A 19,995-nucleotide genomic window follows, 5' to 3' on the forward strand; every position below is an offset into this window, starting at 1 on the left:
TAACACCTTACACTATAAAAATTCACAAAGATTTGTTATTACTTTGAGCGAAAATAAATTGATACCAGTAACATGTTAAAAAAATAATACCTTACACTATGTCAAATGCAACTTCTAAGATATTGATATTCCCAAATCTGGAACTGAGTTTCATTCCATCAAATAAACATAATTTTTTAATTAAGTTCCTTGTAGATTAATTGGTTTATCACATTATATAGAAGACAGATCATGTCTCGCTTGTGCTGCCTTGAGGCATCAATTATCTGTCGCTGCAGACCGTAGAAAAAGAGAATCCATAAAAAGAAAAATTATAATAAAAATTAAAGTTACTTGTGTTATACTTCATTCGCAGATTATTATTATTTTTCAAATACAAATCAGTACTCAAAACATAGTTAAAGAACTTAAAGGAATTTTTATTTATTAAAATACATAAAATTATATTTTTCATAATTTTTTTTATTTTTTCATAATTTTTATAATATTTTTTATATTTTTTAATCAGTATCTTTACAATTAAAGAATACTGATTAGCGAAATCGTATTTCCCCCCCTCCTTTTTCACTATATCGAGCACAGTCCTTGATGTCATTACTGTCAGTGTAGTGTAGCAACTAGCAAACAACAAAAGATCCTCAAAGAGAGAAGATACAGGGAAATTGGGCATGCTTGACATGATTTTCATTTTTGCCTCCCCAAGGCATCACTTTATTTGAATGAATGAAAAATGTACGAAAGTGAAAAGAGATAAACTATTTAAAATTAAAATAGGGGGTGAAAATATAAAATTCACATCAATTTTTAAAATTTTTATCTCAAACTCACCTAAAAAAACTAAATACTACCTGAAGAAATGTGTTCCAAAATCGATATGCTGAAAAATGAAAAATGGAAAAGTGGAAAAAGCTGGAGAGACAAAGCGCCACAGCAATAGACATCAGAGAATCGATTCACCTGTCGTTCTTGACCTCCTGCCCTATAAACGACATGCGCTTTACTCCGTAAGCCCAAAACAAAAAAACAACCATGATGCTCCCCCACTCTCCAAGCGCGTGGGACCACGCTAACGTGACGCAACCAAGAAGAAAGTGTACTCCACGCGCGCGTGAAAATAAATTACCGACAATGTTTTTGCAGTATCTCTTCATTTTCATGTTCTCCAAAGCGAGAGATAGCGTGCTAAAAAAAAAAGCGAGAGATACCCAGATTCCAGAAAAGAACCAAAACGCGCAGAACAATGGAATAGTACGAAAAAGTTTTCAATTTGGGAGAGAAAACAAAACAAAACCAGATTGGTGTTTTGTTTCCGAGGTTGTTTTGTTGCCATGTCCATGGTAAAAGTGGAAGAAGAAGAGGAGCAGCAAGCCACTACACCAATTCACACATCATCACCTTCCTCTTATGTGTTACTGCTTCAAATCATGAGCAAAAGGAGAACTTGGGTGTGCATTTTTGTGCTTGTTTATGGCTTGCTCTTCACATCTTCGTGGAATTTCCTCAAGTCCATGATTTCGTGGTACAAGTTGCAAGCTGATCAGTCATCAACAACTTCATGGTGGCCAGCACTTTATGCCTCGGTGCTTCTTGGTGCGGTTTTTGGGGTGCTTTGGATGGTTGCAGCTCTCGCTGTTGTGGTGCCTGCGGTTCTGGTCACGTGGATCGCCATAGTGGTGTTGTTGGCTTTCTTTGGTAAGCCTAAGAGAACTTTGGTTGCGGAGGGGAGAATGATTACAAAAGAGATTTTTGGTTTTGTGATGAAGGTTTTGCTGAAAGAAGGGAATGTTGTGGCTGCTGTTTGTGCTGTTTTGGGGTACTTTGTTCTTGGGAGGACGAATGGGAAAGGTGTTGACTGAATTGGGTGTGTGAGTTTGGTGCAGTGATTAGTTTGTAGGATTTTGGTATGTGGGGATTTGCAGAATGTGGTTGTTGTGATTTGGTCAAGTGTCTTGATCTATTTTTTAGCATTTAGTGAGATTTAGATTAGGTAGGTGAAATTCCCGCTGATCCGTATTAACAATATTCAATCGTACGTTAGTGTAATCTATTCATGGTTAATTAATTTTACAAGCTATTTTGTCTTTTGCTTTATCTCAAATTAAACAATGTTTTTTCCAGGTATGTGTTCTGGAGGTTGGTCTTGTTTCTAGTGAATTTAGCAAATTTTTGCTAGAAGCTTGCAAGTTTAAAGCTTTGAAGCATAAAAAAAGAAAAAGAAATTAGTGAGCTTTTCAATATGGTAATATATCAATCTTCAAAAGTCAAATCAATAAACTGAAGTTTGTAGGCAATAAAGCATAAAGAATTCAGAAATACAGTAGTTCCTATTGAAGTTGAACTAGAGGAGTTATAGTTGTAATATCCTTTTTAGGAAAGCAAAATCAATAATCGAACTACTTCCAAATCACTAAATCATAGATTCATAGCATACAAGTATGCATCTCTGACCGCTCAGTTGCATGATTTCACCAACAATGCGATCAAATTAGTCATTGTCAAACAGTTACCGTTGCATTTCTTTTTTTACTATGTTATTATTGATTTTTTGATAACTAATATTTGTCATTTAGTAGGATTATGTTCTTTTAATTATATTTTATTTTTATTTTTAATGAAATTCTTTTATTTTAATTATATTTTTCTCATCAACAAAATGCCATATTTTGTTTAAGAATACCAAGTTGATTATCATTTAGATTAACAACTTATTCGGCTATCATTAGTTTAAGGATGAATAAAAAAAACTATTGTTTCCAGGGATAAAATAATAAGAAGAAAAATAAAAATCAATCAATTAATAAAATTATATAATTAATCTAGAAAAATTAATCTTTTGTTCTAATAATTTTTTATAAAAAATTATTTTTATTATTATGATTTCACCTTTTTATGTTATAAAACATTATTTATAATTTATTTATTAAAACTTGAAAGAAAAAAAAAAAAAAACTAGCATTCCCTTTCCCCTTTTCTCGGCACTAAATATGGGGAAATTGAGGCGAGACCGATTAACTACCATTTCCTCTTTTCACACTTTTTTTTTTTCAACCCATCCAAATCCAAATAATACCAAATTTCATCCCTATTCCTGTCTTAATTTCTTCTCCCCCTAATTCTCAAGTTCCTAAGTTGCTTGCAGGGTTCAGCTCGCTGGACATTTAGGTCAATGTTTGTTTTGAAAGACATCCAACACTTAATTATTTTCTCACACTTTATAAAAATAAATAAATATTTTCTCTCAATTAGATACCAACCTTTAGGAAAAATGGAATCCCCTAATTTTCTTTGTAAAGGGAGGAGCTTGTTTATTCCTCCGGGACATAAAATCTTGTTTGAACCTTGAAACTAGGAGTTCGTGAGAAAATTACAAAATAAAATAAAAAGCATTTATATAATAACATGGAATTTGAATTTTGACATTTTCTTGTGCATTTTCCAACCGACCAGATTGCATATTTTCTTCTTATCAATTTGATTATTCTGTAAGCAAGACAGACCCGCAACTACAATTGAAATGAAATCATACACAACCAAAATCCGTATCTAGAAGGAATAAATATCTGTGCAGATTATTTATTGAACAAAAAGTCAACCAGATAAAAGTATGCACATTTGTACAAGTTCTAGTTGTTGTATTCTTTGTTAAACTGGAGGTACCTTACAACTTACAAGGACAGTGGCACGAGCACGACATCATAGCATAGTGGAGCATATATATGCTGCAGCTGCTGCCCCGTGTCCATTGATAGTAACTTGGTTGGTGTTTGTGAAATGTGAAGAGAAATATTGTTTTTATGAATAAAAAAAGAGAGAGCAATATTTTTATTATATCCTAACAGTGTAAATACTTTATTAATAATTATTTTCATATTTTTCTCAATCCCTTTTTACTTATTGTATTATTTATCACATTGTTTATTATTTTTCTTTCTAGGTCTAAAATTTTGGATTTGAGCCAAAGATCATAGATCTCAAAGAATATAAGAAAGAACTTTCATAAATAAAAAAACTCATTGTATAATTAATTTAGAAAATATATAATGGAAAAATAGTTTAAAACCAAAACCAATCAAATTTTAATTAAAAAAACTGAAAACAAAAATTTTAAATAATTAAGAGATTAAAAACATATTTTCACTACTAGATATAATTGAACTAACAATTTTTTAACGAACTACAGTAATGTACTACTCTTTAACAGTAGGTGCAGACTTAAACCTCTAGATTAGTTGCCTGTGGTTGTTACGTTAATCTGCTACAGTCCTTTCTTTTTTCTTTTTTAAGGAATAGCTTTATGTGAATATGAAAACACACACACACACATGCATCTTTCTTCAAAGGTAAAATATCAACTTCCACCTCATTTTGAGATAAATTTGAGTAATAGAAAGGAAAAATATAAGAAGAAAAAAGAAAAGAAAAAACAGACATGACAAGTAATAGTAAGTAAGAAGAAAAAAGAAAAAATGTTACTGTTAGATAAAAATGAGATGAACAAAAAACGTGAATATATATATATATATATATATATATATATATATATATATATATATATATATATATATTTACAATAATAACTCTTCCTTAAATTACCCTTTCATACCTCCTTTTTTACTTATAAAAAAGAAGAAGGATTAAGAAACTTAAATTGAATATCTATTTTTTTTTCCTTTTTACTGTAAAAGTGGATGTGAGGGATAGTATGCGGAGAAATAACTCATAAGCAGCGAAAAAACATCTGTTTTTTTGTAAATTTTTAAACAATATCTTATTCTTAGAACTAAGTTTCTTTGTTGGTTCAAAACTTATTTTAGAAGTAATAATAATTAATTTTAGATCATTAAAAGATATAACTCATTATATAATTAAAACGTATACTTAAATTTATAAATTTTGCATTAAAAGATATTACTCATTAGTGGCAATGAAAAAAACACACAATTGTTTAATTTATTTTTTTGGTTATACGTTTCATATTATTTCTCTGAACATGACATGAGAAGTTGAGAGATTGACCCAATGGTCAAAGTAATGCCTAATAAATCAGACCAAATCACCAGAGTGATGATGCAAACGTAGCGGGTAGGTATGTGGCTTGAGGTTGAAAGCAAGACATTTCATTTGGGTTACCGTTCTAGCTTTGCACTCTTAACTGATAAGAAATAACACAATGTGGTCAAGACAGATAGCCATATCCTTTGAAGATGACCATTGACGTTTTCTTTTGTTTCATACTGTAATAGACTATTGACTATTTTTTTAACCACCTTTGGTAGCAGACTTGATTAACTTTTTTTTCCCTTTTCTAAAGATCTACTATATGAAAATGAAACTTATGTCCTCCTCTACAAAATTGAACCTGTGTTATTTACTCAATTATATTCATGATTATTAATTATTGATTATTTTGTTTCGAAGGTTATTAGTATGATTTTTAAAATAATTATTATAAGTTAATAAATTTATTATATATAATAATTTATGATAACATGATTATATAAAATTATTTTATATTATTAGTATATATTTATTCTTCTCTTGCTAAATATGATAAACATTTATGTTGATGACATTTTTTTAGAATGTTAAAATACATAGAGAGAGAATCACTCTGTTTATAAAAATCTTTGATTTTCTATTAGAATATTCCTTGAGTTTATCTTCTATATATAGTATAAATTAAATCTTTAATATATTTGATTTTATGTTTGATAATTTTTTTAAAAAAATTATAATTAAATAAAATTTAAATTTAAAATATTTTAATCTTAATATTTTATTTTTAATCTGATAGTTGAGATTAATCATTCTCACATAAAATGATCATTCTCTTATGATATGTCATTTATATGTAGTGACAATTACATAAAATAATCATTTTCGTATGACTTGTGTAGTGACAATGATAATAATGACATAAATAATCAAGATGATGATATATTTAAATATTTTAGGATGACATAAATTAAATCGTTAAAATTAATCATTCTTGTATCACATTTTATATATATATATATATATATATATATATATATATATAGCAGGGACTTTCAACTAATGCTAAAAAGCTTACTCAAAAAAACCTCAGCATAAGTGGTAATTGGAAATTATAATCGTTCATAATAAGTGCATGAACCATATCATGGTTGATTCTATATGAATATGATTAATTTTCAAGTTTATATAAAAAAAATGAATCATGCTTCTTTTGGGTCAATGCAAAATGATTTCTAACTCCGTCTTTTTGACTGAAAAGACATTAACCAATTCCATGTAACATCAATATTGGCTTCTGATAATCTGATTAGTTTATGATGGATAAGTGGTGCCCCGCATTCAACCTCAAACTGAAAATCATCCCAAGATATATAATAAATTGTACCTAAACAAGTGACATAAATTGAGAACGATCCTTGGCTTCCCATATATACATGGCGCCTTTACAATAATATTCCTTGTCTATTGAAAAGCTTCGTGTGACTTCTCATTTTAGTTTCGTTTGTCCGTTTTTCTTTTCTTCTTTATTTCTATGGGAAAAAAAAGATTAAGAACTTTTTAGCTTTTCTAGTTATTACAACCTAATCATGATAGTAAAAGGATGAAACCGAAGATTGATGTTAATTACATTATACTGAGATTTAGTTGTTTATTATGTTACTTTGCTAACTTATATTGGTAATTATCACACCTTTATTAGTTTGGTACATGCTAACTCGAAGAAATTCATCCAAATCAATAAAGATAGTGATGCTGGACCATGTTTAGAACGACTGGGTTGGTCATACGTGAAGGCAGAGCTTTGTTCCTTGCAATTTACAAAAGTTTCATACACGATTAGTAGGACAGTTTGGTAATTTATAAGCCATTTGAGAAGCTTATTTAACAAAAATATTAAAACTACCATTAGCTTGATTATAAAGTTTTTTTTAAAAAAAAACTATTTGATCAAAAGTTTTGATTTAATAAATTATTAATTAAGTAATATATGACTTATAAGTTAGGATTTATATTTTTTATTCATTTTATCCTATTAATTTTTAAAAATAACTTTGTACCTTCCGATAATTATGATATCTATTTTAAATAAATTACATGTACACATTTTGTTTTTTTTATTATCAAATTTACTTTACTTAATAATGAATTTATTAAAATTTTAATCATTAAATATACATGCAAACATATAAATGTTTTTTACATCAGTATTTTATGTACTATATAGCTAATTAATCAAATAATTTTAATCAATGTTTTTAATTTAATCACTAATTTTCAATTTATACCTCCAGACTTTTTAACTCTCATTTTTTTAAAAAAAAATTAGGTAGTTTTTCTATTGTTAAGAAAGTTTTCAACTTTTTTTTTAAAACTGAAAGAAAGTTGTCAACTAGTTTCACTAGATAAAGACTAGTCGTGCTTAAAAAATTGCAACTAATTTCATAAAAAAAATCACAAATAATCTTTCACATCAACTAAATTTTTATGAGAAAATTTTTTATGTACTTGACAATGTAAAAAGGTTTAGATAATTATTGAATCATAATTTATTAAATATAATAAATTTATTAACTTTTAAAATAATTATGTTAAAGTAATTTAAATATGATTTATGATGAAATGATGGTGTAAAGTTATTTTATATGATGAGTGCATAGATGTTAAATTCTTTTTTTTTTATGATTCTCTTATTTATTTACAGTTCATAATCATAATGTGCGAGGCTTTGTGATAAAACGTAATGGGCGAAAAAAAATCATTTCCCTTGTTAGATTATAATATCGAATTGATTAAACCTGCATTTCTATGTTGACATTTTAAGAATTGATTATTTTCACTTTATTTTGGTTTAAATACATTTTTATGCAATTTAATAATGTTTTTTCATTTTTATTCTTTTAAAAAATTGTTTTAATCCTTACAAAAGTATTCTAAAGAGGAAAAATAAAACAATTACATTTTGCAATGAGTAAAATAAAAAATTATAAGAATTAAACAAAAAAAATTATAGAAATGAAAATGAAAAAATGTTAAATTATAGGAATGAAAAATATATTTAAACCTTTTATTTTTCATTATTTTCACTAAATTAACTAAAGGTATATAAAGTTACATTAAAATACAAAATTTGTAAATTAAAATATCTGGTATTTAGAAATTAAAATGAAGATTTATTTTCATAAATTTATAGATTGCCGGGCACCAGCGTTGTTTCTGTAGAAACAGATGTATATGCATTTGAATGAAAGACGCATTTTTTGGTTTAGGTACACAATCATAATTTCTAGCACAGAAACTAAACAAATATTTAAATAATTAAGTGGTTCAAACATTTCAGCCGTAGCATATACCCCAAAACTTTCAAGCAATTATTCATATCTCTGAGAGCTTTTCGTGCACACTTTTCTTCATACTTGTCTTTTCCTTTTAAGAAATTAAGCTATACACTGTTCAAATTGAACCCTTGTTAATCATTCCAAAAAGGAAAAATTGGAGCAAATTCGTGCTATCTATCATATGTAACTATCAAAAGAAAAGTATGATTTTGATATGCTGACCTCATCAGCATCCGAATATTAAAAACTCAACTAGGATTGATGTCAAAATAGAATTTTTTTTTTTACAAATAATTTTAAACCTTAAAAATATTTTTAATCATTTTTCATCTTTATATATATAAGTCCCAAAAAAAATCACAGTATTATTATTAAATGCAAGGATGGAAATAAATAATTTTTTTTATAGAAACTATCACATTTTCAGTAAAAAAAAATTATTTAAAAGTAAATTTTATCATGTAATATTTATAATTTTATTTTGAAATATTTTGTGAATAGAACTGCATCTTAACATGTACGTGTATATTGCTTCTATACACATAAAATGGGAGTATTGAGAATATCTTCTTGTTCAACCACTTTTCTTTTGAAAAACTTGTGTAAAAATGGTAAATTTAAAAGTAGAGTGTATAAATATACATCAAGGATTGATTTAATTTATTTAGTCGAACAAAATGTGTGCATATTATAAATTCTTTAGTACTGAATTCAATTTCTACAGATTAACAAAAAATAGTGTATAAATATACATATTGAAATATTAATAGACAATAGCATTTTTTAAGTTAGAGTTGTTCAAATATATCAACTTACCCTACTTGGTCCTAGTTCATGTCAATCAAGGCTAAAAAGTCCATAGGAGGCCAACATAAAAAAAGCTTATAAGGTTCTCTTGGTTAGGGCAAACATATGAGCTTTAAATTTGAAAATTTAACTCAAGGCAAGATGAAGATGTTTTGCCTTAGGGTGTGCTAAAGATACTTTTGAGTTAGAGATGTTTTGTACTTTCGTCCAAAGTTAAAGTTAAATTACTCTAACCGATGTCATATTAAAACTTTACTTTGAGACTTTGTGAATCAAGGCCAAAAAGTACATTGGGTAAAAAGGCCCACACAAAAAAAGACCATAAGGTCATTTGGATTAAGGTCAACCTATGAGCTTTAAATTTTAAAATTTAACTAGAGGCTTAGATGAATATGTTTTGGCCTAGGGTGTGTTGAAGATACTTTATTAGAGATTGAGCTAGAATGTGTTTGTCCATGGTTAAGGTGAAATAACTTTGACCGAGGCCAAGTTGAAATTACTTTACCCAAGGCTAAATTGAAATTAATTTGGCCAAGGCTAAGTTGAAAATGCATTGAATGAGATCGAGCTAAATATACTTTCACTAAGGACAAGCGAAAGACGCCTTTCCTGAGACCAAGCCAAAAATGCTCTTGACGAGGTTGAGTCGAAGATGCCTTGGGCAAGAATGGTCTAAAGATGAGCTTATCGATGCTGAGTAAAAGATGTGTTGGTTGAGGGCTACAAAAATATGCAACCAAAGATGCTCTAGTCGAGACCAAGTAAAAAATGTCCTAACTAAGGTTGAGTCAAAGATGCTCTAGGTGATGTTGAGTTGAAGATGTCTCGATTGAGACTAAGTTAAAGATGTATTGGTTGAGGCCGAGACAAATATGTCTTGGTCAAGGACAATTTGAAGCTATAAAGACAAACTTTTATCTGTTTCATCTAATGGGAAAAAATTTAAGCAATGTTACTTAAATTAAATAATTCATCCAAGCACTCTGATTGAAGATGCTCTTTAACCAGTTAAAATCATCATATGATGATTTCATTTTACCTTGTCAACAATATTGTTTTTTATTTATCAACTAAGTTATTTTTATTTGGGTAAACATAGATATTTTTTTATTGTATTATAAGTGCAAATTATTTACCAATTTTGTAATGATTAATTCTTAACAGGGAACTAAATTGCCCATTTTAAATGAAATTTTCTAGTTTCAGTCCAATGTAACATTTTATATAAAGAATCCAAATCTAGTTTGAGTAGGATTAAAGTAATATTAATATTTAAAAACGTAAATTTGTACCCCAAAAAAAAACGTAAATACGTATGGTCGCCGAAAAATTTAAATTCAAATTAATAACTAGGATACGTTAAAGAAGCTTAAAGACATCACATTAATGCAGAATTAAGACTCAATAAATACATTGAAGAAATCTTTCAACCCAAAAAAATATATATATTTTTTTAAAAAAACTGTAATATAGACACATGGGAACAAGGAGAAGTAATATTTATTTTAATTTGCTGAGTTCATTCTATCGACTGCATTGATTAACATGGTAGTAGTAAAACGCTTCGGCCATACGTGACATTGAATGATGCTTCTCCTTAATTAGGATGTTACTGATACCGAATAAAGGTTGGGTCAAGAACAGTGGGGACATAACATTGTGTCCGTATAAGGTTCCTTCACTCAGTGCAAACATTTCACCACACACTCACCGTCATTCTCACTCTAGTTTTTTTTTCCAACCCCAATCATCGCTGTTAACTTGGACTATATTTCAAAGAAGATAAACATGTGATTCTCTTTCAGTTCCTTGCCTTCTATGGGGTTGAACTTGGAGCACAACCATAACCATAACAATTTCATCATTTCATGCACAGTAGTAGTAGTTATTATCCTCTGCTCAGCTCACCCTATATAAATCCCCGAATTACGGCAACTTGAAAACCCACCAAAGTTTCCTTACGCATTCTCATTGGGTTCAGTGAGAGTTTTTTCTTTTTTGTTGTAAAACTCATTAAAGTTAATGCCTTTCAAGTCCATTCACACTGTTGTCAGTTTCTCATAGAGAGATCTAGACACTTTAACCATTTGGGGTGTGAAGAACAATCAAACTAACTTGTGGGGGTGTGTGAGGTTCAGCAATCTTCATCAAGAGTCACTGAATTGGTGACCCTTTGATCAAAGGGCCAAAAGGGTTACCCGGGAACCTCCCCAATCGGTTGAATTTCGGACCCCAAATAATGGTGTTTGGAAATAGCCTCTTTTATCCCATTCTGGGTTTTGCATCGTTTGTGGTTTTCATTTACATGTCTTTTGGGGGCATAAGGTTCAGTTTTTTGGAGGAAGGCCCAGAATTGAGCTTTGTGGAGAGAAATGGAACACAGTTTGTGTTGGATGAAAAAGCGTTTTATGTCAATGGGTGGAACTCTTACTGGTTAATGGTCCAATCCGTGGATGTTTATTCGAGATCCAAGGTTCGGGAAATGATGAAAACTGGTGCTAAGATGGGTCTCACCGTGTGTAGAACTTGGGCTTTCAATGATGGAGACTACAATGCCCTTCAAACTTCCCCTGGTCGTTTTGATGAACAAGCTTTCCAGGTAATTTTTTTGTATGTTCCTCGTGGTTTTCTAGTTTTGTAACATGTTGCTACGAGAATTTTGGTTATTGTGTTTTGTTGTGTCTCTCTTTTTTTTTTTTTTTGAGTTTCATGTGGGATACCGACACAATTTTGTTTAGTTTTGGCGTGCGTGTGTCGAATTGATGTTGTAGGAAATTGCTTTTTGGTTTTTGGGGTTATGTTTTCCCTTCAATTTTTTTGCAGCCTTCTCAGTTTTTGTTTTTTTTCTTCCTGAAATTGGGGTTGAATGTTTGTGATTGTGTATATCTTGGTGTTTGCATAACTGGGGATCAGCGTGTGGTTGTAATTGTATCATTCTGCGGTGGAGGCTACAAAATTAGGCTTCATTTGTGGAAGGAATAGTCTTGGGTTGTGATAGTTGTAAAATATGACACGAATCATGATATAGTTGTGTCTTTAGAGCTGAATATTAATAGTTTTAACTTTCAAGTTAATGGATCCTGGGAAGCGATAGAATAAAAAAGTAAAAAGTAGTGCGCAGTATCCCTTTTGGTTAGTATCTAATAAGCAGAATCAAATGAAATATTATTCTTTCGGTAAAGTTGTGCCTTGGTGACTTGTTGGTCATGGGTTCGAATCCGGAAACAGCCTCTTTGCATATGCAAGGGTAAGGCTGCGTACAACATCCCTCCCCCATACCTTCGCATAGCGAAGAGCCTCTGGGCAATGGGTACGAAGTTTTTTATATTTATGCTCCTAAAACCAGTGTTCATTGGCTAGATATTTCTATATGAACAGTGAAATTGTCCCAAAAATAGTGTCGGTGGTGTTTCTGATTTTTGACAAAAAATCATTTAATGAGACATGACAAAATTTAAAGGTATCTGAAAGAAGCTTTTGGAGATGTATGGCTTACTTAATCAGCCCTTTCTTTATGCCTTGATTAAATGAAAAAAGCCTTATGTTGTATTACAACTGGTAATTCTTTTTGCTCATGCGGTAACTGGTAAGCAAGTTGTTTATTGTTCAGTATTATTATTTATGAATGAACATCATGCTGAGGATTGATGGGTGATTGGTGACAGGCCTTGGATTATGTAATAGCAGAAGCAAGGCAACATGGAATTAGGCTCCTTCTAAGCTTAGTGAATAATTTGCAAGCATATGGTGGGAAGAGTCAGTATGTCAAATGGGCATGGCAAGAAGGGGTAGGGTTAAGTTCGTCCAACGATTCTTTCTTCTTTGATCCATCTATCCGTACCTATTTCAAGAATTACATCAAGGTATGAAGACACACATGCCTATTTATCTATCTTTCTTTTCTTTATTTTTTTCCCCTGCATCCTGCCTTTCTGGTACAAACAAAGGCCTTTAATTGTCATCTGGCAACCTTTGCCACTCTTATTAAATTAAACTTTTTTTTTTCTAAATCAATAGTTTGATTTTAACAAAGAAAAAAAACAGTATTTTAAATAAAAACTATTAGAATAGCAGTTGCAATTGCAATAGACATATACACTCCCCTAGACAAGTAGTTATTGTTAGAAATATATAAATTAAGAAAACTATTCATGTGCTTTCACCTAATAGTTTAAGTTTTTGGAATAGGCGATTCATGACATGGTATCAAAGAAAGGGAGGGAAAGATAAATATGGAGCTTGTAAGAGGGGGCGTTAGAAATATAACATAAAGTAATAATTGGTTCTTGACAATTTTGTTATGCCATTGTACTAATTAAATGTCTGATTTTTCCACCCAAGTTTCTCCTGACCTCCACAGTTTTGAAAAAACTGCATAATCGCAATCATTCCTTTAATTTTAGTATTAAAAGGAGGGGAAAACTTGCATGAATGGTGATATTAGTAACAATCACAGGGTGCAGTTCTTTTTCAAACTGCAGATGATCCATCCAAGACTTTTATTTTTAATTCAACAAATAAATAAATAAAATTATTTCTGAGGCTTCATCTGTAACCCATGATTCATGACTTTATATGAAGCATGTATTCCCTGCTTCCCTGGATCAAAATTGCCCCTTCCTTTACCTTCTAAATTGTATGACCAACATTTATTTTTTTGTACTGATCATTTCGATTATAGTTGCATGATTGCGACCCTTGAATCTTTTCTTAAGATTAATTTATACTTTGAATTTTTCTGCAGACTGTCTTGACAAGGAAAAATACTATCACTGGAATTGAATATAGAAATGACCCTACCATTTTTGGTTGGGAATTGATTAATGAACCTCGTTGCATGTCTGATCCTTCAGGTGACACTCTACAAGTAAGTCCTTTACCTGTGCTTTAACCCCTTGAAATATTTATGGAAGAAGTATGCTAGCAATATCAATAACTTTCAAAAACTACAATAATGGCTGAGTTTGATACGAAGGCTTCGATATCCTTAGTTTCTTACCTTGCCTTTACAAGTGGCTGATTCCACAACTTGAACCTGTGACTTCCTAGTGGCATGGCAGCAATTCTAATAGTTGCGTCAAGGCTTCCTTTCAAATTCATAGAAAAAGGAAGGAGGCAGTGTTCATTCTGTTTTATTTACATATGTATACGCCTTACATAATTGTGATAAAATTGCAGGGATGGATAGACGAAATGTCAACTTTTGTCAAAATGATTGACAAGAACCATCTGTTGACTGTGGGTCTCGAAGGTTTTTATGGTCCAAATGATCCAAAAAGTTCAACTGTCAACCCTGAGCTTTGGGCATCCAGACTTGGGTCTGATTTTATTCGGAACTCCAAAATATCAAATATTGATTTCGCCTCTGTTCACATCTATCCTGACCATTGGTAAGAATTCCATGAATGCTATGTTCTTTAGTTTTGGGTTTTGCTAAGTGTTACTCAAAAAATGGACTAAAGAGAAATGCTGCAGAGCACAACCTTCTGAAGGAAGGTTTCAAGGTTATCTCATAAGATTGTCATGTTTAAGTGATCAACTATTATTTATGCATATGCCTTTTAGAATCTGTTTTCCAAATTGTATCTAATTCTAGGACTACACACCCAGATTTATGTAGCTAATTTTTTGTACTTTGCCATGTATTTATTTATTAACTTTTTCATAGGTTTCATGAGCAAGTATTCGAAGATCAACTGAAATTTGTCTCCAAGTGGATGCTTTCGCACATTGAAGATGGTGACAAAGTATTGAAGAAGCCTGTCTTGTTCTCTGAATTTGGACTATCAGAAACGAATCAGAACTTTTCCATGTCCGACCGGGAAAAAATGCATAGAGCTGTTCTGGACATAATTTATAAATCTGCTAAGAGAAATAGATCTGGAGCTGGTGCTCTGGTTTGGCAATTCCTAGTTGGGGGAATGAAGGAATTTTCTGATGAATATGGGATGGTTCCCTGGGAAAGTTCGTCAACTCCCCATATATTTATTGAACAGTCTTGCAGATTGGCCAATGCAAAGGGATGGACTCAACTGGATGTAGGTTTCAAAGAACATTGTTAACAAAAACAGTGCAAAACAAAGAATACATAATGGAATAGAGATCGCTGTATGGTTATTTCTTGGGGGTCACATGGCAGGGTTTTGTACAATATCCTTCTGGTTTCAACTTTTTCATCACCAAATTATTGGAGTGGAGTGATTAGTTGAGTACATGTGATAGCTTGAATTACATTTTACAGATTCTTATAAACAAAGTTCAATTCAAATTGTGTCATACTGATAAACAAAATCTACAAGGAAGACCCATGTAGTTATGAATGTAATTAAGTCAAATTATTATAAAAAAAAATCCAATTTGTTCCGTGAATTTTATGCAGAGAACTATGAAACAATTGCAAATATAATGTCATCTGCCCTTTCATTCATGTATTTCTCTTTACTGCAAAGTACCAATTGTTGAACAAACCCTAAATCTTGAAACTTACACAAAGTAAAAGGAAAACCACAATTTATGCAACATCTAATTACAAGAAGCGCTTAGCCAATCTGGAAGAAGTTCTAGCCCCAGGGCTCTTCTCAGCTTCACTTGCAACACTCTTCTTTGCTTTGGTGTTTGATTTCTCTGTCACTTCAACCACCGTCTTCTTCACCGGTTCACCGTTCTTAACCAATTTCCGACCACGAGTCATCTTCAACGACGCCACCGTATCATACCCATCGTTCTCCAGAGCAACCCTGTCGAAATCATCGCCAAGCTTCTTCACTAAACGGCTCCTCCGAACCACAACCTCTTGTTCCTCTTCCTTTTCTTCCTCTTGGATCAGATCCATGTACCTTCGACGCTTTGTCATGACCGGAGCCGGTGGAGTCAGAGGGGAGGCAGCTCTTTTGGATCTGCGAAGATCGGAGCGGGCCGGTGGGCTTGGGCTTCGGGCCTGGATCTTCTCGCGCTGGGAGCGGAGCCTTTCGACGTTGCCTTCGATTTTGCCCTGGAGGCGGAGGCGCTTGAAACTGAGGCCGCCCATGGACCAGTGGGCCTCTTCGGCCCATGACATGAGTGGGTCGTTGACGGGAACGGGTGGGTCGACGCGGTGGTCGTTGAACTTGACGTCGGTGTAGATGCGAGGGCGGGGAAGGCTGGTGCCGTAGAATTTCCCGGGGCCCAGAGCAACTACCATTGTTTGAGAAGGGTTAGGGTTAGGGTTAGGGTTAGGGTTAGGGTTAGGGTTGGGAATGGTGGCGATTGTGAATTTGCGAAATGGGGATTGGAGAACGCGAAAAAAGTGTTGAGATAAGAGTGTCTGAAGGGTGTGTTTATTAAATAGGGGAGTGAGAAAGAGGAGGTCGTGAAGGCGGGAACACGACCCTTGGCGGGATAGGTTGGCGCTCCAACGGCTAAAAATTTGGTGCCTTTTGCTATGGGCTTGGGCTTCTTCATCCAAAGAGAGAGGGTTTTTTTTGGAGCCGTTAAAACATTTTTTTTTATATAATTTTTTTGTAATGTTCCTCTACTCAGCTAGATTTGTTCTTGTAAATTGTAATTGTCTATCACTCTATTCATCTCACTTAACTGGAAGATTATTTTTACGGGTTCAAGTTTTAAAATTTAAATCAGGTATAATTTCATGGTATTATATTTTAGATCATCCTAACATGATCCCATATTTTATATTATTCTAGATTTTTTTTTAAATGTGCATTAATAATATATTTTTCCGATCTTTCTAACGTGTGTGTAATTAATTACTCAATTTTACCTAATTTAAATAAATACTTTCTAATGATTCTTTCAACTTATTTATTATCTTTTTCTTATTTAGATTAATAGATTGACTTTTAATAAAAAATATCTCTCATTTATTAAATAGATTCCCTTCCTATAATATTTTTCTCTAAAAAAATTAATCTCTTTTTTCTGAAAAATATATATTTAAATAACATAATTATATTCATGGACTTTTTATTTCCTATAATATTCTACCTCCAAAAAAATAATATTTTTCCTATTTCTGAAAAATAAATCACAGGAAACGAAAATTATTTTTGGTATTTCGTATAATTTTTACTATTTCAAATTTATTTTTGAAATAGGAACATTTATTTGTTTTTGGAGGGATAATATTTTAGAAAATAAAAAAATCATGAATAAATTATGATATTTAAATATTATTTTACTGGTCTATTGGATATCAAATAATTCATATGATAAAAAATTTATCTTTTAATTAAGTGTTTGTCATGTGTTATGAATCAAACACACTAAGTGTCCAAGACACACCCATATCACATGTATCATACACTTGGATGATTTGTATGTAAAAATTAAAATAAGGGTTGACGGTTTTTAATTTCTAAATTTTTAATTTTTTTTTTTAAGAACTTAACATTTCTTAATTTTTTTCTATTAAGATTTAGTTTATGTTATTTATTTGGTTGTTAAATAATGATGTGATATTAATTTTATTATATTTTGTGGCTGTTAGTTTTGTTATGGTTGAAAATCACAAAATTTACTTGCATGAAGTTTTTAAAATGTATTTTAAAATTTTGTGGCTAAAAGTTGTTTTTCTCGTCTTTTTTTGCTGTCACTTATTTCTCTTCTGCCTTTTCCCCTCCAGAGTGATTATAAACGAACTAGTTAAGAGTAAACTAGGTCAAATAAAATTTGTTTGCGATGTTCAATGTTAATTTTAATTGTCTAAAAGAAAAAAGAATGAAAAAAATTAAAGAGATATATTTAAATTATAATAAAAAATATGAAATCCACGTTATATTTTGAAAATGAACTCTTCTTGAATAGTTATTAAATGTCATAAATTTGGGATAAATAAGCAGAGACGGGAAAATTACTAATAAATACAAGAAATAATATGATAATCAAGTAAAGATAAAAAAAGGTAAAATAAAAAAGACATTTCAATAAATAATAATACATAAGATTGATATGAAAGAAAAACACAATTTTCTAATAAGATCATATTCACAATTTCCTTAAAACATCATAATTCATATATGATGGATTGTTGAAGCATCTTCATTCTCATCTAATTGGACACACGCTTGGCCAATCTGGGTGAAGTTCTAACACCGTCTCCTCAGCAGCTTCACTTGTAATCTTCTTCGTTTTGCGATTTGAATTCTCTGCCGCTTCAACCACCGTCTTCTTCACAGCTTCGACACCTTTAACCAATCTGCTACTCCGAGTCTTCAACCACGTCATTTCAGCTCCCTCGTTCTCCAAAGAAGCTTCCCTATCAAAATCACCGCCAACCGCCAAGCTTCCCTATCAAGAAGCTGAGGTCGCCCATGGACCAGTGGGCCTCTGCGGCCCATGACATGAGTGGGCCGTTGACGGGAGTTGGTGGGTCGACACGGCGGTCGTTGAACTTGACATCGGTGTATGCGAGGGCGGGGGAGGCTGGTGCGGTAGAACTTGCCGAGGCCCACAGACACCATTGTCTGAGAAATGGATTGGTTGGTTGGGGATGTGTTTGTTTAATTGGAATCGGAATAGAAAGAGAAGAAGACATTGAAGTAAATAGGATCGAAAAAGAGGTAGCTTCATGGCGGGACAAGTTGGCGCTACAATGGGTGGCTGAAATTTGGGCACTGGCACCGGATTAGCTGATCCAGATGAGGTCCAATTTCATTTTTTTTAAATATGTATTATTAATTAATTTAAAATTAATGATTAAAGAAAAATTAAACTTATAACTTTCGTGTTATTAACACAACACTCTAACCAACTGAATTAATAAGTTAATTATATTTTAAAATAAATAATATTATTATATATAATATTAAAATTTTTAATATATATTTAATGTACATATAAATTTAAATAATAAATTTTATGATAATTAATTTTGATATAACTTATACGAATTATTTAATTTATATATTTTTTATAAATAAAAAATATTTATTATTAAAAAAATTAATTTATTAATAAATTAAAAATTATATATTTTTGAAAAAAAAAATACTTACGAATCATTTAATCCATATGAATTAACTCATATGATTACGTGATCCGTATGAGTCATACGAATTAACTCATACTCATATGGATCACGTAATCTGTAAGTATTTTTTTTCAAAAATATGTTTTTTTAATTTATTAATATATTAAATTTTTTAATAGTAAATATTTTTTATTTATAAAAAATATACAAATTAAATAATTTATGAGTTATATCAAAATTAATTGTCACAAAAATTATTATTTAAATTTACATGCGTATTAAATATACATTAAAATTTTTAGTGTTATGTATAACAAAATTATTTATTTTAAAACATAATTGACCTATTAGTTTAACTGGTTAAAATATTGTGCTAATAACCTAAAAGTTACTGTTTTAATTTTTACTTGGATCATTAATTTTAAATTAATTTGTAACACATATTTTTTTTAAAAAAATATTTTGGATTGGGCCTCATACGGATCAACTAATCCGTAAGTCTCAAGCTAATTCATGTGAGGCTTACGGATTAGTTGATCCCTATCCTTTCACGAAAGGGTAGAATTGAAAAATTGTGAAATTGTTGGTAAGTAGCAGTGCCCCTGAAATTTTTGTGGCTTTTCCTCATGGGCTTCGGCTTAATTGGTGGACCGATATACTTGCAGTTGCAAATAAAACCCCTGGTAATAAATCTTTGGCTCTTGCTATTTATCCCCCTTTTTGCTAAGTACACTCCCATAACCCCATTCTACTTCCCAATTATTCATTATATCCTTTTTCCTTGAAGATATACAGCACTTTTGTTTTCCGAAAATATATTTCTAGAAATAAATATATCTATTCTGAAAATATATTTCTAGAACTATAATTTATAGTTTTGGATATAAT

The 19,995-nt window shown here is 31.0% G+C and overlaps 3 protein-coding genes across 3 annotated transcripts; 2 read left to right on the forward strand and 1 right to left on the reverse strand.

The window, feature by feature from the left end:
• The first annotated feature begins 948 nt into the window (after positions 1 to 948).
• On the forward strand, positions 949 to 2,091 carry LOC114374916. Its single transcript, XM_028332641.1, has one exon. The coding sequence runs from the start codon at positions 1,329 to 1,331 to the stop codon at positions 1,854 to 1,856; it is 528 nt and encodes a 175-aa protein (XP_028188442.1). The 5' UTR covers positions 949 to 1,328; the 3' UTR covers positions 1,857 to 2,091.
• Positions 2,092 to 10,764: 8,673 nt separating this feature from the next.
• LOC114376085 (mannan endo-1,4-beta-mannosidase 2-like) lies at positions 10,765 to 15,202 on the forward strand. Its single transcript, XM_028334003.1, has 5 exons — positions 10,765 to 11,739; positions 12,806 to 13,003; positions 13,885 to 14,007; positions 14,319 to 14,530; positions 14,809 to 15,202. Exons 1-5 carry the CDS (start codon positions 11,380 to 11,382, stop codon positions 15,200 to 15,202), a joined length of 1,287 nt encoding a protein of 428 aa, XP_028189804.1. The 5' UTR covers positions 10,765 to 11,379.
• A 332-nt stretch (positions 15,203 to 15,534) lies between these two features.
• LOC114376086 lies at positions 15,535 to 16,447 on the reverse strand. Its single transcript, XM_028334004.1, has one exon. The coding sequence runs from the start codon at positions 16,318 to 16,320 to the stop codon at positions 15,667 to 15,669; it is 654 nt and encodes a 217-aa protein (XP_028189805.1). The 5' UTR covers positions 16,321 to 16,447; the 3' UTR covers positions 15,535 to 15,666.
• Between the last annotated feature and the right edge of the window lie 3,548 nt (positions 16,448 to 19,995).

The sequence above is a fragment of the Glycine soja genome, chromosome 11 (genome assembly GCF_004193775.1).
Source record: "Glycine soja cultivar W05 chromosome 11, ASM419377v2, whole genome shotgun sequence".
NCBI lineage: Eukaryota > Viridiplantae > Streptophyta > Magnoliopsida > Fabales > Fabaceae > Glycine > Glycine soja.

Bases quoted from the DNA above. Each gene is read 5' to 3' on its own strand.
- LOC114376086 (XM_028334004.1), bottom strand. From the start codon at position 16,320: ATGGTAGTTGCTCTGGGCCCCGGGAAATTCTACGGCACCAGCCTTCCC.
- LOC114376085 (XM_028334003.1), top strand. From the start codon at position 11,380: ATGGTGTTTGGAAATAGCCTCTTTTATCCCATTCTGGGTTTTGCATCG. The intron at 11,740-12,805 runs GTAATTTTTTTG...GATTGGTGACAG, and splicing joins TTGATGAACAAGCTTTCCAG to GCCTTGGATTATGTAATAGC. The intron at 14,008-14,318 runs GTAAGTCCTTTA...ATAAAATTGCAG, and splicing joins CTTCAGGTGACACTCTACAA to GGATGGATAGACGAAATGTC.
- LOC114374916 (XM_028332641.1), top strand. From the start codon at position 1,329: ATGTCCATGGTAAAAGTGGAAGAAGAAGAGGAGCAGCAAGCCACTACA.